This window comes from Vanessa cardui, chromosome Z, assembly GCF_905220365.1.
Source record: "Vanessa cardui chromosome Z, ilVanCard2.1, whole genome shotgun sequence".
In the NCBI taxonomy this organism is placed as follows: domain Eukaryota; kingdom Metazoa; phylum Arthropoda; class Insecta; order Lepidoptera; family Nymphalidae; genus Vanessa; species Vanessa cardui.
In genome coordinates, this window is record NC_061154.1 from 12,961,556 (window position 1) to 12,980,639 (window position 19,084).

Below are 19,084 nucleotides of genomic sequence, written 5' to 3' on the forward strand. Positions count from 1 at the left end.
ACTTTTTCTTATTCATTCCTTAACCTAAAAAGACAGCGCCAAAACGTGACCCTTGATATTGCAGTCACGTCTTTCGGTAAATATGCAAAATAGTGACGTCATATGCAAGTATATAGAAAGCTATGACAAAACGTGACCAGACCGTCAGTATGATACAGCCTTTACCTAATTGCTCGGGTCGGTCGTGACCTAGAAAAGAGAGTCGTCGCGGCGTCTACTTTAGCTCGAGCGTCGCACTGCCGTATCATTCCCGGGTTTCCCCTGCGCCCTACCCCTTCATCCCCTACCTCCCTTCCCTCGCCGGAATTCGTGAAGACGTGCAAATTATGGATTGCCCGAAGTGGCCCGAATTTGATGTACGCGTGACGGGATATATGCAAATATTCTCTTCCAGTCATTATGAATATTAGATCTGCTTTAAGGATATTTCGATTTTTATTCAAATTACGCCATCGATTCTAATTTCAAATAATAATAATAATTTATGTAACAATACGCTCCTAAATAAATTGGCAAATTCTTACGAATATTGAAACTGATATTATAGATTTTTTGAGTGAAGATTTCCAATAAATTTAATATTATTTAATTAGGTTAATTCAATTAATTCACACATTCCTTACATTTATTTTCGACAAGTAAAATTATTATTTGAATTTAATTTGATTGGAAATATAATATATAACAAACAAAAATATATCTAATCCTATTTTAAATATATAGTATATTTTAAAATATATGCTTATGTTTTTTGGAACAAATATAAAAGCTACGTTTTATATACTATGATATAATTTTATGTATGATTATTTAAAATATCATAACAATAAATTGATATATGGAACAGCAGCATTACGTGATTTTATAGTAGTAATTAAAAACAATGCGTGGGTATTGTTAATACGGCTTATGAATGTCGTAGTACGTTGTTCTTTGTTGGCTACGCCTGCTACGGCACATCCGTAGCACGGTTTGTTAAGAAGTACTAGTGTAGCTGCTACGGCGTTCTTATTACTAAGTTTAGATGTAACTTTTTCATTGTTTCTTGTAACAATATCTTGTGTAAATAGACTATATACTAGATATATTTTTTATCTTAACATAATATAAAGCGAATGATGTACTAATTAAAAAAAATTATAATAATTATTTTCATTACGAATTTGTTTTTCAAAAGATTTTGATCAACGTTTAGTCTAATTTATAGTTATCTTATTTAAAACAGAAAAATAACCTCATTTTAGTTGCATATAAAATTAATTCATGTTTTTTTTAATTTTGCTCAAAATATAATGACTTGTATTACAAATTAATTACAAGTGTAGTTTATATGAATGCAATTCAAATACTGGCCAAGTTAAGACTTAATTAAACTCGGTATGGGGTTTTGTTCTGCGGATTGAATTCAGTGCTTTGTTAGCATTTGAGGTTACAAGTGTGCTTAAATGAGTCTTGTTTTTAATTAAAAAAAAATTAGCCGCAAGCGTGTCGTTTCAGTGTTTTTAGCCAATTCTTTCATTGAAATGCCTTTTTTATTGACTTGATTTGTTTAACATGTACACTTGTGTATTATGCCTTTTAATCAATATTGATGGCAATGTTATAGATTTTTATATTTTTTAAATTAATTATTTACCGAATTATTTTTTTTTAATAAGTCATATTATGTTTTTTTGTTACATTAAATTGTTGTAGCAATACTCTAGTGCTGCCACCTGGTGACTAAATGTCTTAACTCTGTCAATTGTAACGCCATCTGTTTTAATACTTATAACTTACAGCAGCGCCATCTAGAGGCATAAATATTAAACAGCATTAAAAATTTTCCCAAATTCACATACTTCGAATATCTTGAATGGTAAAGAGAACTTAGATAATAGTTATTACTTAAAAAATTGTTAATATGAAAAAGAGATTATTATTTAGTTTGTTCTTTGGCGCTACGTCACTTAATAGTACCCTAAAACTTACGCTGCACTTTGTAGTTTCACTTCTTACCGCTAGGTGGCGTCATTCGAAGCTTAAAATTTTTGAACTTAATATTTTTATGAGAATGAAATATAAAAATCTTTTTACTGCAATATTTTCAAGAACATTAAAAACATTTTAAATTTATAATTGATAATAAAGAATAACATTGAAATATCTAATTCACTATTTTAAGAAAAAAAATAATAAAAAGAAGATTCGTCTAAAGAATTTATATTATTTTCAAACCTATAATAGAAAACAAAAACATAACATTAAAGTTAAATAACAAGCAGCGTCAATCTCCAAAATTCTCCGTTCAATATCTATGTCAAGCGGTAACGGTCCGCCGCCCTTAATCAGCCATTCCCTAATACTTCTCGGTAAGATTTAACACACATTATTACGAGCCGTAAAACAAGCGCCGTTCTTTATAATTGGTATAGCAATGATATATATACGCTTCTGCGAATTTAATATATAGAATTTGAATAGCCTAATTATGTAAAAACGAAATGTTTACGTTTTAAGTTAATAGAATAAGAACCTTCGCATTAGAACATGAAGAATAAATTGATTTTACCGCAGAAGTCGTAACACCAATTGCAGAAAATATTTTGAACACATTTATTTATATTAGTCTTGATTTTACAAATTTAGGTTCTCATCAAACAGCAGAATGAGTCCATAAAATAAAAAATAATCTAAACCTTAAATACAAACTCCTCTTGCAAAAACGCAACATTTTTCATAGATGTTCAGGCTAATTTTATATTTCACAAGTAAAAAAAGGTAAAATAAAGCCAAGCGAATAACAGTAGGCTTATTTTTAATTTAAACATAATTGCAACTCTATTTTTAAATGAGGTCTTTTTTTTTCTTAATAGCAATAATACATTCAAAAACCTTTATATATTAATTATTATTTAAAGATCTCTTCAAGAAAAAATATTAGTATAGAATTTATGTCTATGAAGTCCCTCTGCATTTGTAGGCTACTTCTGTTAATAATAGTTTTATAATAATAGACATTACTAATTTAATAATATATTCAATTTAATGTGATAATAACCAGTTGCGCTCGGTTAGCTGTATTTTTGATGGAATTTTAATTAATAAGTCCAAAGTAAGCTAATGTTTTTTTTTTAATAATTTACTCTATGTACACAATAGAAACCGGTGTGAGTAAAAATGTAAGTATTAGAGTAAGGCGGTAAGTTAGAATAAATATGAATATACCAGCATGGTATATCCTGTCAAAAATTATGCACAAACAATTATGTTAATACAAAATTTAATTCGACTTTATTATTCGATTAATTTAAGATTTTTTGTTACTTTTCATTTTTAGGTACTGGTGCTTCCAAACCAGTACCCTTTTAATTGTCAAGCCTGTTAAGTATTTTATTATTGTTATGTTATAGTAAACCTGTGTAATCTTTGTATGCGTGTTAAGCATACTAACGGCTTTAACAAATAAATAAAAAACGCCGGTTTTTTGTTTTTAAATATTAGATTATTTTACTAACCTGCTCTTCCCATATACTCGTTTTCCAATCAGGGGAAACTTTCTTTGTAACCCTTCTAGCAAAATATTCTCTTTAGAAAATCAACGAAATACCTTATTTTAAGCCAGGATTTGGAAGTCGACCCGTCAGAATGATAAATTAAAAGGAAGCTTACATATAACTATTTACGCCCGAAATAATTAATTGGCACCATCTTTTAATGCTAAGCTGTTACAAATGCGCTTAATAATAACGAGGTAACTTTAACTAAGCATTCTTTAAAAATAATTTATAAAATTTAAAGGATTAGAACACTGATTTAAAATATGGCTCGTAATTTCTTTAATTCGTATTTTTTTAATTAATATTTCAGCATAAATATTATAATCCAAACAATCCATTAGGCAAATCTTCCTAAGTTCCTCCTAGATGAGCTTGATGATGCCTCCAAAAAAAGCTTTAATATCTTAAGTTTAAATATTGATTTCCGTATTTTTAACATTAGTAATGATGACTGTGCATAATCTTACATTCCTTATTTAAACCCCGTTTGAGATGAAGGACTAAGTCATAAATAATTTTACCCTATTATTTCTACGAGCTAATTTCAGTTAAATGTAAATATATATTTATAACTTCATAATGATTGTAACTTGCTACCTTGCCTTAAGGCTTTGTTTATCTATTCTGCCTTCTGTTTGTATATACTGTATTCGTCTATTTATAAAAAATTTAAATATAGAACTTTTGGCTTTATTATTATTCATTTAAATTGAATCAATCACTAGCATTAACCTAGCGTGAGTCAATAATTACGTGGATATGATATAATGGATGTTATGATAATAATATGTTATTAAATTTAATGATGTTAATACCTTTAATTTTAAAACACCTACAATATTATCGAAAATTTATAGTGGATGCATACTGTAGCTAATATTTATTGAAAATCTACAATTGAAGTTTATAATTTACGGATATCGTATAATTTTGTATTAATTGCTATAAATAGTAATTATTTAATTTCAGTGGATAATGGTATATAAATCGTATAGGAATTAAATATCATTCAATCGCATCACCATTATATCTATATATCTATATATATCACATTCGCTAGCAAAGTTTGCAAAAGTAGTAAACTAGTATAAACAATAACATATTTTGTAACTTTGTCACTTTTGCTTCGAGTAAAAGTTTCATATTATACAGTTATAAGCATAAAAGTGGTAAGGTTTCAAATAATTCACGGCTCATTCGGTTTATTCGAAGAACAAGTTCATCTTTGAAAGGAGCTCTTGGTAGGTAGGACTGACTCATTAAAATGTACGCTGTGGACACAAACGCCTGCAGAGATTTATTTTAAAAGGGTAATCAGGTCCGAATTGATCAGCAATTCTTCCAGGTTTCCGGATCAATTAGATACTTTAAATATTAGAATTTACCATAAGATATAAATTTAACAAAGAGAATAGATTTCGACCCTGGAGTATGTAACTATTATAATGAAGGTACAATGAATGGTCTTTCTTATGTACCTACATTTTACAGATTAGATACGAAGGCTAAGAGTTTAAGTAATTTAATAATTCTTTGTAATTTTATCAATACCGAAGTGCGTTCTTTATTTTAAACGTCAAAATATTTCATAACTTATTATTACTTACAATTTGTTTCGTGAAAACTTAAGAAAATATTGTCCGGTTATCTGTTCTAAACAACAATAACAACAATTTTTGGTAACCGTCATCACATTTTTAAAAGATTATGTTGTGTAGTTAAGACTGTTAGTAATTAAACGATGAAAACAAAAGAAGGATGTTCTCAATGCAACGTATATATATTTTTCGTAGTTACAATTCTGAAAGTGGATTTCTTTGCAGTGAGGCGAAAACGACCCCATGGGCAGATAAGGGTTAAGTAAAGCGCAATTCAACGGTGTGAAGGATTCGCTTCTTAATCCTTTTCCTTAATAGAAATGAGGGACATTAAAGAAACTTTTGTATACCTTTGGTTCATTTATTTCAATTCATCTGATGATTAAGCTTTTACAGAGACATTTGCCTAATCTATAAGAACTTCGGCTTATTGAGTATTTGTATATGTGTGCGACTTTGAATAAAAAATGAAAAATACATCTATGGTAAGTAATTGTCACATTGTTGGGTCTTCTTTTTGAGAAGGTTTTAAGTTTATTTCACCACGATGCTCTAAAGAGTGCTCTCGGATAAACGTGTTGCAGATTTTCATCCTACATAATGCTGGTATTCTCTTGATGTTTTCCTTCAACGCCGGCCAAGGTGATATTTTAAATAGAGTGGATTTAATGTAATATAACATTATTAGTCAAAGAGTTTGTGCAACAAAATGTCTGGTGAAAGTACCCGATTTAATACTTCCATTTCAAACAGATATGGCTCCGAATTTCATAACTTTCGCAACTATTACTAACGAAGCTTCAAACTTCTAGTTTGATGTCAAATTGCGAAAAATATTTAAACCATTAGCTATTTAGTTGCTTAAACTTATATTTTTTTAAATTTCGACCTCGGAGAATATTTAAACACGGCCAAATCATATTGAGCAGTGGTGTACAAAAAGAGATATTAAAAAATTTGCAACTTATGCTGGGCATCCGCTTTTAGCTTATTTCAAGATAACCTTATAAAAACGTAATTTTTATTTATTTTTTGACTATTTCATATTCTCGAAACATAATTTCTATAAGACCTTTCATTACTTTTAATATTGAAGCTTTAGGGTGGGTTCTTTTTTGAGATATAGTTAACTATGTCAACATAGCCGGTCTAGGTGAAACGAAAAACGCTGTCAAAGCAATACAATAGGTGAAAACTTATCTCGAAGTTGATAAGTTCCAAACATCTTTACTGTAAAAAACACAAACGTTTTAGGTTTCAAAATTAAAGGATAAGTTTTAGCATTAAAACTTCTTCGTAACTGAGAACACTTTAAAATGTTATTTAATCCATATCAATAGTCCATCTATCTATAACTTTAAATAAGTGTAATGTTACCTATATATTTTTCAACCGCTAAGCGGTATTACGTAGTTTAGCGTATCAATGTATCTTTAAAAGTAAGCACTACACATACTTTAACAAATTTCATTATTTTTACTGTTTATTAAAAGGTATAAAGTTTTACGTACGCGTGTACATTATGCTTCGTAACGTTACGCGCGTTTACGTGGTAGGACTTCTTACTAGCTCGTCTGAATAGGTAAGCATTGATTCTACTGTCAAGCGGTAATATTAGTAGAGTTCGGTTCTGGTTTGACAAGTTAATGTAATTAAATAAATATTGAACAACGTCACATACATTAATCTAGTAACGACGGTACCACAAACACCCAGACCACATAGAAAACTAATGAACTTTCTCTGCATTGACTCGGCCGGGAATCAAACCCGGGACCTCGGACTCGACCACGTCGTCAAACTAGTTTAACTTCTGACAGGGAAGAGGAGAGAATATCAATTAAAGTGTTCTCTCATGTAAGAAATGATTAAAATTTCCTACAGCGACAATTACCATTCACCCGTCTGTTAACCAACGATACATAAATAGCACAGTAACCTTGAAATAGAACGACACTATTATCATTCTCACTCTAATATTTAAATTTTGTTAAAAAATCATACTTGTGGTAATTTAAAAATCCGTGGTCACGAATAATGGGAAATGACAAAAACAAAAGTTTGCTCCTCTAGTACTCGCTGCGGTGCGGTTCTGTAACAAATGGTGTAAACTTCTCGCGTTGATGTCGACTTACGGATTGCGTTCTGAAGATTTCCGCACTTACGTCATTATGAACGGTAGAGTGACCAGAAAATGTATTGTGTCACATCACACGCACATTTCACTTGGGTTTTAACCAATATTCCTATTCCCTTTTTATCTATTCAAATTCGTTACCAGAATTTCGCAAGCACTAATCACAAGCTTAACAATGATATGCCTTTATTATAATAATACTAAAGTAATTAATTTGATCAACTTTTCAGAATCTGCAGGATACTTATGTCATCTACTATTTTTTTTCGATGACGTCATTTAAAAGCTGAAATTCGTATAAAATAAATTTACTTGATAATATTAAACTGTCTATGTGGCTATATAGAGGAATATTCCTCTGAAGCAAAACCTGTTAATACGGAATGAAAGTGTTACATATGTACCTCGCATTAATGTTTGGTGGAATAAGTTCCAAGCGTTCTCCTTAAAGATTAGCGCATGTTTATTTTCTTACTTTACCTTATAATTATATCTGTATTATAAATTCTATCTGAGTCAGCGCCTGACTTAATATATTGAAATATCTTGCAAAGCAATACGTTATAATAATATCGTCCTAACCTATTCCTTCATGACCGCACATCTCAAAGGATACTAGTCAACTACGCGGAACATAGTAATAGTGCACAAATATTTAAATAAATTATTAATAATAATGCTGACATTATTATTATTAATTGATGTTATTCATCTCCAAATTATTGAGATATTAATATTATTTCGCAGCTTTAAAAGAACATATTCAGTGGGCGAGTGGCTGTTGTTTACAGATTGCTTTCTAAATTCTTGTCCACACTCATTCTTATATAATCCGAGCTACATTTTATATAATCTTTGTCTCGAATTACTAAAGTTTTCGTCGGAAAGTTGACAAAATGTCACGGCGTTCTTGCTATTCTGAAATTTTATATTATATTATCAATTTAGATGTTTTATTTGACTTATAAAATAACTTTAAGAATTCTTATCATTAAGGCGCTAATGTAACTATCATGGCATAGAATTAACCGGCGATGTTATTGGGTATATTGAGAGTTTGTATTGTATAATATACGTTATATAAGGATGTGAAACGATTCGATATTTTAATCGATTTGATTACATACTTAATTTAATCTCATGTTTTATTTATTGCGAGAAGTGTTTCCTTTCTTTATTCATTTTTTCAAATCGCTACAAATATGTTGTTCCTTTAATTTATCTTTCCATTATTCGAATCATCATCGAATTGGTAGTTCGGTGCTTTCGGTTTTATTGGGCATCGTAATTTCTGGATTGTGACCCATTTAATTGCTGTTCTATAGCTCCTTATATAATTGCTCTTAGTGGGATTCGGGATTCCTAGACTAGTCTCGATGGTAATTGGTAACAGCTTGTATATATAGAATTAGACTTCTGTCAAAAATACTTTAAAACTTAGCTTAATGTTTTACAGTATTTCTGTGTATTAGTTAACTTATATGTTTTACAAGATTTTATATGATATTATATTATTTGACATAAAAAGTACGTGAATGTTATGCATAAGCAAGTATAATAAATTGTTTCATCAAAATGACTTCATATCTATCTCCAAATGTATGTCAGTTCAGGAATTTATTAAAACTACTTCGCAAATACAGAATACGTGATATTATACAATAGTCGTCTTCAGATTTTCCCATATCAAAGTCGGTTTGAAAGTTCCATGATGCAAAGTTAGTAATGTACGAATTTTAGTACCAGCTTCATCAAAATATGTTTTATAAAAGGTACAATGTATTCGCTATGCACAAGAATATTGTAAATAACGTCTGGTGTGCTTAATTTTTTAAATAATATCGTACAAGTCGCACAGACTCCTTACAAAGTCATAAGAATATAAAAAAAACTACCTTATATTTGATTGTGATATGTTATGCGTCCATGTATCGATCAGCTAATTTTGTTGGTTTCTATAATATTAGCTCGTCCGTAATACCGTATGACATAGAACCATCATCGTACAATAAGTGACGTGTGAGTTGTATCGAGATAATTATTTCAATTGCCACGCAAGTCCATCATAATCTATAGAAATTAGTTCCGTATTAATATTAAAATACTAGTACTTTACTAATTTCATGATAAATATTTGATATAAAAATGTGTACTACATTTTTATATAAAATTTTATATAAAAGTTAGTTTTATTTACAACTTGTTGCTTTATTAATTAATTCTTTTTGAATCACAATATTTTTGTCGACGCAAGATGATAAGTTTGAAAGATATCAGTTTTAACTACGTTTTAACTTTTAAAAGAACAGTTGAGATGAAAGTCGAGCCACACCGAGCTCATCCTTTATAGTGTAATTATAATTTATATTTATTATATTTGTAGTGTAATAATAAAATTGTTCAATTCTAAAGTAATTTACATTTTAGATTAATAGACTGTTAATTTCCCACTGCTGTGCCTCCTCTCCCTTTGAGGAGAAGGTTTGGAACATATTCCAGCACGCTGTTCCAATACAGGTTGGTGGAATACACATTTGGTAGAACTTCGAAGAAATTAGGCACATGGTGGTTTCCTCCTGATGTTTTTCACATCAATTATAAACACAAATTAATTACATGAATATTCAGTTGTGCTTGGCTGGGTATGAACCCGTAATGATCGGTTAACATGCACGCGTTCTAACCACTGGGTCAAATCGGCTCTCCAAATTCTAAAAAAATAAGAATCTAAAAATATTTAATGCGTAATTAAATCTTATTCTTCTATAGTACGATAGAAGACCATTCACAAATACCAAATAATGTATAGATAAAAAATAGGAACTGAAAAGTACGACAACATAGATTTTCATCATGCTATCATGCCTAACCCGGAGAGCCTCAGATTCCGAATATTATTTTGTTTTTCTACTGAAACATGGTACCCTAGAGTCTAGATGTTGGCTAAGTTTAAATTCCAGTGCCTAAGAAAGCACGTAAAGTTTTTTTTATCATCCGAACTGAGTCCAATTTGCCATCCCATTCATTAAAGAGTTACGGAATGCGAGTGACTGCATTAGCGCACACATTTATGAACAATAATATACAATTTACTAGTCTCTCTCGGAAATATCTGCGGTGGCCGAAATCGGATCCACATACTCATTACCAACAAATAGTAATTCAATAGGAAACATACATAACAGTGTCAGAGTATTGCAGTACAATTTCTACTTTAAGCGTTAAATTACAAGCGCACGTTAAAAGCGATTGATACGTTCGCGAACATTTGTATGTGTAATACAATGAATTAGCTATCGACGTCGAACTAGGCAGCTCGCAATGACACGCTACCAGCGATATATCGTGTTACATTACGCAAGAGGTAAGCACTGGTAAACAACAAGTACTGCTAGTACGTTCCACTAGTAAAAGTAGCATTGTTTGAAGTTGTTACATTATAAAAGTTAGTTTTAATGTTTTGATATATTTAATACTGTACTTTGCTTGCAGCTTGTTACTGAACTTGTCAGCGCTTGATTTTATTTAGTACGTCTCCTTTTCAAGTATCCACTAAAAGCTTTGCTTATGTATTTTGTTTAGGACTTATTAGTGGAGCAATTCTGTGTTTTCCTTTTTTCGTTTGTCAAATTAACGATACAAAAATAAACGCTATACAAAGTTTATTTGTCAGACACTCTCGTCTGTTTTACATTAGTATGCTTACATAAATATTGTTATTTTGGGGATGGTGGACATTATTGAATTAAGTATTACACATTATTTGATACTACTTATCATTATTACTGTAAAATTTACTTTATTTGAGACACAATTTATTATTTTTACTACGGCGACGATTTAACTATTCACATATCTTTATATTATTTTAAAAGTTTTTTTTATAATCATGATAATTAATAATTATAATTTAATATATAAACAAAATATGTGTCGTATAGAACACAAATTATCACAAACGAGTATAATCGAATTTCTCGCAATCTCACATACATACACTGGATTCAATGCGGTTGCACGTTACAGCTAAACAGTAATTACGGTCGCTTTCCTACATATTACTACTATTAATGATATTTCTAAAAATAAAACAGAAATGTCATCGTCCCTCGTTTGACATTTCAATGTCCATTTAGCCGCAATGTGTACGATCATGAATGTCAGTTGATTTAATTCGAATGTACGCTAAATTAACTCGTTTATAATACGATTTGTGTATTTATCCGTATATTAGAAATAAATATACAAATCGAATTATAATAAACCTATTATAAGATCAGGCACGTTTCATTATGGTTTTATTATATTAGTCAGACGGTGAGTGGCTTTATTCTAAGTTACCTTCGCCTATAAACATTGACGCTGAAAGAAATATAAATAGCTCATTACTCCTATGTCACTCACCACGGAATAGTTGTTTTGACCTTTGCATCTGTAAGCTCATTGGTTCATTCACCTTTTAAACAGGTATATGAAAATACGACATTGCTGTTTAGCGTGAAGTGAATTATGTGTAGGTGGTTTATATTTATTTTTATTTATTTCATACAAATGGCCTACCTGATCATCACTGTTATCTAACAACAATAAGCTTATTGGGTTCTGGTTTGAAGGATAAATGAGCTAGTATACAAATAACATTGCTTTTTGGATTCAAGATTTAGAGACCTAGAGAGGTACTTGATGGTTTAAAATTATTGTTTTATACTCATGTACGTAGATGTATTCGAGCTGCATTGTGGAATAAATCCCGAGCTATTTCCTAAGAAGTAAAGAGACCAGTAATTAATGAATGCAAATGATTGACTACTTCGCTCGTCTAGTGCCACTTCACTGGGCTTCAAATCCCAAGGTTCTAAATTCATACTCAATGACATTCCATTAAAAAGTTATTGAGCCAGAAGTTTGGAAGTTGACAGTGTTAAGAATGTTGAACATTCTTCGGTCGTGTCCGATTGCCGTCTCATCGTATTTTGAGAATGAGTTAGTAAGTGCATTAGTTTGCTCACACACTTGAGCATTAAAGTACCTCATGTTAGCTATCCGTCCTTGAGAGAGTCCACTCTAACCGAATCCTGCCATGATGACGTCATCAATGTTTTCAAATATCATAACATTGCATGAATATCTTTATAAAAAACGAGGTATTTCAATGACTAATTATTTATGTACGACAAAATGTTAAATATAAACACTTTACACACTAGAAAATATAAACAACTTCCTAAATAATTTAATTCCAATAAATAAATGATCATAAATGACGTGTTACACCAAACTATGACGAACAGTATATTTCAGTAGCAGTGTAGCTTTTGCTATTAGATCTAACTATTTTATGTTATTGGCGATTAATGTGATAAAAAAAAGCATTTTCCACGAAAAGTAATATAAACGTCTAGACGTTTAGAAAACCAGCCATATTTGTTAACCAGCTGCGACATATAGCTGTGGACTGTATCTACAACATATGCAAATAGCTGTCATAAAACAGGCCCCGTAATATGAATGTGTTCGGTTTTTTTTCCACCGAGCTACGTTTACCAATAGAATCTGCGCCTGTATGAAAATGTTTCAATAAATATGGATATTATTTTTCGATTTTAAATGAATAAATATTGTATGAAAATACCAAACTCAAACTCAAACTCAAATATCTTTATTCAATACTAGCAATACCCGCCCGCTTCGCTGGGCATTAGTCGCAGAAAATAAATTTTTAATTTTTTATTTTGCAAGTAATTACTGATCATCAACAATGTACAAATAATAAAGAAACAAATCAAGAAACATGCGAGATCTAATCAAATACTTAAAAAATATTTCATTTAATATTCATCATCTCGATCTCGAAGTTTTGATTGGTTGTATTGAATAATTGTTTAATCGTTCGTTCCCTTAGTTTAAATATTAACAATTAATTTTTGAAACAGCTTACGACGCTTCAGAATATGGTTAGTTTGATTATCTCTAATCGTTATACGATATGCATAGAAATCCATACAACTAACTCTCTTCGATGTCACAGAGCCTGTCGTGAATTAGTTTGATATAGTCCAAGACGATATCCATCTTCTGCTCGCAGAAACAGGATCGGATAATCGTATTAATCGTCATACGATCGATGTATTTCAACAACACCTTTTGTATGGGAGTATAGAAAAGTGTTGTTTTTCGACTTTTTCAGGAAATTTTAAATTTTTTTTTTTGGAATTTTTCTCTCCGTAAGAACCATCCTTGTACTTCAAGGAATATTTAAAAAAAAGAATTAGCGAAATCGGTCCAACCGTTCTCGAGTTTTGCGCTTAGCAACACATTTAGCGACTCATTTTTATATTATAGATAGAAGCATTACACTTTCTTATTGATGGTCAATTGAAACACTACCACCGGTTCGGAAAGAAAATACCCTGACCTGAGAAGAACCGGCGAAAGAAACTCAGCGGGTTTTTTTATTTTTTTATTTGTCTCATATATTATTTAAACAATTTAATATGAGATGAAATAGCCAGGAGGCGATCGTTTCATTCCCAAGGTGTGCTATCGATCATAAAATCATTAATTGTATAGTAACCTTTTGCACACAAGCGTTCCTTAATAATTTTCTTAAATTTGGCAACAGAGGCATTTTGAACGCTTTCTGGGATTCTGTTGTAAAACCGTATACATTGCCCCACAAAGGAGTTACTGACTCTATGTAGTCGAGTAACAGGAGTAACAAGTTTGTGTTTGTTCTTTGTACCAATGCTATGAGTATCACATTTACTCATGAAATCATTAATATTTTTTCGTACATACATAACATTGCAGAATATATATTGAGAAGCAACAGTCAATATCTTGATTTCTCTAAATTTATTCCTTAACGATTCTTTAGCTCCTAGGTTATAGATTGCGCGAATAGCCCTCTTCTGTAGCACAAATATAGTATGGATAGCGGCTGCGTTGCCCCACAGCATAATACTGTATGACATTATACTGTGAAAGTAACTGAAATATACTAAGCGAGCCGTATCAACATCGGTACATAATCTAATCTTTTTGACCGCGAATGCCGCAGAACTCAGTCTACTCGCCAATCCGTTAATATGGGGGCCCCATTGCAACTTGGCATCAACAGTAAGGCCAAGAAACTCAGCAGAATCAATTGCATCCATAGATTCCCCGTTAATGAGTATCCACACATTACAGAAAAACGTTAATTTTTTTTTATGGAATAGGTTGGCGGACGAGCGTATGGGCCACCTCATGGTGAGTGGTATTATCACTCATAGACACTACGCTGTAAGAAATATTAACCATTCCTTACATCGTCAATGCGCCACCAACCCCGGGAACTAAGATGCTATATCCCTTATGCCTGTAGTTACACTGGCTCACTCACCCTTCAGACCGGAAGACAACAATACTGCGTACTCTTGTAAAGCGGTAGAATATCTGATGAGTGGGTGGTAACTTCCCAGGCGGGCTTACACAAAGCCCTACCACCAAGTAAAGTTTATAAATGGCTTTTTGACATATACAACAACAACAACAATAGCCTGTAAATTCCCACTGCTGGGCTAAAGGCCTCCTCTCCCTTTTGAGGAGAAGGTTTGGAACATATTCCACCACGCTGATCCAATGCGGGTTGGTTTTGACATATGAGAAGTACTACATATAAACCGACAGACGTTTTTGCTCCTGTATATAATAATTGTCGTGGTAATCGTTTGAACAACATAGGACCTGAATTGATTTGACTGGTATTTATGTCAATTGAGCCGAGATGGCCCAGTCGTGGTGGCGTAGAACGCGTGCATCTTAAGCGATGATTGCGCGTTAAAATCCAGCCACGCTGAATACTCATGAGCTTAATTTGTGTTTATAATTCATCTCTTGCTCGGTAAAGGAAAACATTGTGAGGAAACCTGCATGGATCTAATTTCATTGAAATTCTGCCGCATGTGTAATACCACCCCGCATTGGAACAGCGTGGTGGAGTATGATCCAAACCTTCTCAAAGAGTAAGGAGGCCTCGGCCCAGCAGTGGGAAATTTAGAGGCTGTTGTTGTTATTACGCCAATTATTATGGTATTTGGTCAAATAATATATAAGTCTCTATATTTCTAAATCAATTTATATATAGATGTATTATTTTATAACAAGGGTTTGCACAAAAGCCTATAATGACATTTTCAATTTAATTTTTTGGAGTGAGTTGAAGTGGGATTTAAATCCGCTCAAACGGATTAAGATAAGGGGTATGTTAAGAAAAAAAATCTAATTTACGTTCCTCGATGTCGTTTAGCGGCGGTGTTCCAGCGGTTAGAACGCGTGTGTCTTAAGCGATTATTACGGATTGAAACATAAAAAAAAAGTTAATTCTGCGTTGATGATCTGTAAATACAATGAAGGTAAACAGACTCTGAATGTTACGATGTTGGTATACCAACATATGGACTATAGTCCCTTTTCTCCTTCAATGCTACTTGGTGAATAAACATATGACAGATTTTCATTCACACATAGAGATCTAGATTTACTCACAAAGTTTTCCGCAACCACTGGACATGACACGAGATACATTATAAACACAAATTAAGTTTAAGAAAACCCTTTCGCTTTTGTCAATACTTGAATCCAAAATGGTTGATAATAGCCACCGTACCACACCGACTAAGGTTTTTTAAATATCCTTTTACTAACATTTTAATTTAGTATACTAAAACTAGTAAAGTTTAAAACTACGGTTAACTACTTGAAGAACTCTGAACCTATTTCCTTACCTGTGATAAGGTTCTAGTTGTTTTATCTATTTTACTATCTCTACTCTTATTTTAAACGATATTTATAATATTACGTTTTAGATAAGTAGGTTTTATTGTGTCCTCATATAATCTACAATATGCGGCTACATTTACATATCTTTTGCATGTGTTTATAAATGTACAGTGTGTTATTAAGTTATTAACAAAATGTAATATTTTATTCAGTTGTTTTGACAAGGTCTTTAATGTTTTAGGTTATACCCGACGTATTTCGTCTGTAAGATTTCTGTGCTTTATATATTTAATAAAATTTTGTATCGCACAAATTCTTGTCGTTCCTGTGTACAACTAGCGCCTTGACCTAGTTTGCCGAATTTAAAACGAGTATACAGCTTAATTCTAAGGTTACATCGAAGCCTGTAATCGATATAGTTTGTAACAATATATTTAAAAACGGCTTTCGATATTAAGCAAGACTGTATCTTTTATTCAATACATTTTTAAAAATAAGTGTATCAAGCAAATGATTTAAATATTAAATATATTTGATAATATATACATTATATTATTTTTTATAATCTTGAATAAGAATTAAATAAATACAGTTGATGTGGCAACATTTGTATTCAAACGTAGTTCTTTGAAATAAAATTTAAAATTTCAATTGAGATAAATGTTACGAATAGAGCCATTCAGCGGTTATACAGCGGAGGCGTCTTTAAGATACCGTTAGAGCATTATGCAGGAATCTAGAGTTGTATTCCGAGATATCGAGTTAGGGACTGTCGGCAAAATAATACGACATTGACAGTTACATCGATCCGAGATGAAATGGAACGCCTTAAATGATAATTGTCACTTCAGTATTTGAAATGTTATGCGGGAATTCAAGCGTTTTCGTAACGAACAAAATTGTTACATATCGACATGTTATCGGATGTACATTTGTATTAATAGCGGTTACTGTATTATGTATTACAAGCGGAGGAGATGTCAATTTAAACTGTCGGTTACAAGTCATCTGTTTCATTTAATAATCCTATTATCATCATAAGTGTGCGCGAAAACAAAAACTATTGAACACCTACCATCCCTCGCTCATTTTACACATATATGACACTGTCTACGGAAACTAGATCCATACCTAAAATATATAGATTAATTAATGTTAATTTATTATGTTGTTTATGTAAATAAATACAATTGTCATAAGATGTAAAGCACTTACGCCTCAGTGTTGTCATCCCTGGACTCGGAGCGTTCGGCGTTGGCTTGGCCGCGCCGATGTCGTCCGCGCTGCTCGTCTCCCAGTCCATAAAGGCCGGCGACGGCCGCCATTCTGGCGTTCGTTCACACCATACCACAACAATCACAGGCCCATAGTCATCATCACACCACCGGAAGACAGAACCAGAACCGCGGCGATCACATTCATGTCTTCACGTAAGATATCACGTAATGTCCCCGCATGAGTGTCCTTATGTTTATAATCTACGTTAAATCTTTACCTAATATGAAAAATTTGGACGCCTTCATTGGTACAGTACGTGCTAATCATCACAATTGAATTATTGTAACTCGTCATAAGTCATTTAGTATTATTAAGCTTTCATTGTTATTGTTTTAAGGTTGCGTTGGCCACGTGTGATTCATATCGCTCGCGATCTTCTCGCTTTTTATGTGGCAACTGCATCTGTCAATTTAAAATGATTTACATTCATTTGAATATGATACTGAATGCTATTAATCATATGATACTGTCAAAAGTGGTTGTTCCCGTGCGTATCCGATTTTTGGAGTTTCACAATTTAAAATTAAAACGACGTATTTTATTATGACAATTTAATTAGTCTTTTACATTCGAAGCAATTTAAAATACAGTTGTTTTTCAATTCACTTATATTAAAATATTATATAAGTGAAGCAATATCTCCTAGACGTCAGTTGCAGTAAGAAAATTAATTACAACTCTGTCCGGAGCGACGCGTCAGCGCAAAATATTTGACTTCCAAGTGCAATTAGCTTTTTAAATCGTTTTCTTCAATTTGTTAAGTAATTATTCATACATTTAGTTTTTACAGATTAACCTTTTTTTGTGATTAATTTATATATAATTGTTTACTAGGTATATATTGCATATTCTCTAATATCCTTTATGTATATAAGAATTGTAATAGAATTTGATCTCTCGACAATGGCTCTAAATTATGTTAACATGGCATAAGACAAGTGGAGCAAAACAAATCTGTGCGAAAGAGATCCAAGCTCAAACGCGAGAAACTAATCTACAAGTGTGGTAGAAAATATTTGTAGCAATATATCATTAAATACGTCTTCAGAAATAACTTTATTTCTTGATTGTTAAAAACCATGTTCGAAATGCAATCAATGATTAAAAAATTCGCAATAAGTTAAATACGTAGCAATGTTTTCAGTGATTTAAATTGAATGCGGTATAAACGTAGCGGCGTGGTTTTATTAAAGCAAGTGAAATAAATGGCGTCCAATCGACGATGCGGCCGAGGGCGGCTGAAAATCGTGATTTATTTACATCCTACAAGAGAAAACGATCACTATAGTGCTTTATTGATGTACGAGTTCATTTATATGAGATTGTTTAAAATTTATTTAGTGACGCTTACAATTAACACGGATATGAACATCAAAGTGTAAACACACTGGTGTTGCCATTGTTTGAATAAAAATGTTTTATAAACTTTTTTAATTTCGCAGTTGAAATCTTGAAAACTTAACTTTTTGTTAATTAAAAATAAAATTCTACTATTTTATTATAAGATATCATATTTATGGCTTGTGTTATTTCAAATAAAAGTTTTGTAAATAAATTTTGTATTTTTTGGTTATTATAACTAAACAATTATTATATATCGAAATCAGCTCTTAAAATAGTATATTTCAACACGACTGTACATCGTTATATAAATATTTTTATAAGACGTCAACAAGTTCCATCACTATTAACCGGTTTAGTTAAATAGTCATCATGCACCATAGAATAATTAGTACAATACGATGCATGTTTTCTCGGTCGTAAAACAA

General features: G+C 31.6%; 1 protein-coding gene across 7 annotated transcripts in view; it reads right to left on the reverse strand.

The window, feature by feature from the left end:
- LOC124543380 (potassium voltage-gated channel protein Shaker) overlaps positions 1-19,084 on the reverse strand; it is a 358,981-nt gene that overhangs the window by 75,306 nt on the left and 264,591 nt on the right. Inside the window, exon 2 of one of the 7 annotated variants that reach the window (XM_047121588.1) lies at positions 17,253-17,717. The exons of the other annotated variants lie outside the window; for them this stretch is intronic. Coding sequence (XP_046977544.1) covers positions 17,253-17,362 — 110 coding nt within the window. The 5' untranslated portion in view covers positions 17,363-17,717. The remainder of the gene's footprint in view (positions 1-17,252; positions 17,718-19,084) is intronic. 7 annotated transcript variants of the gene reach the window in all.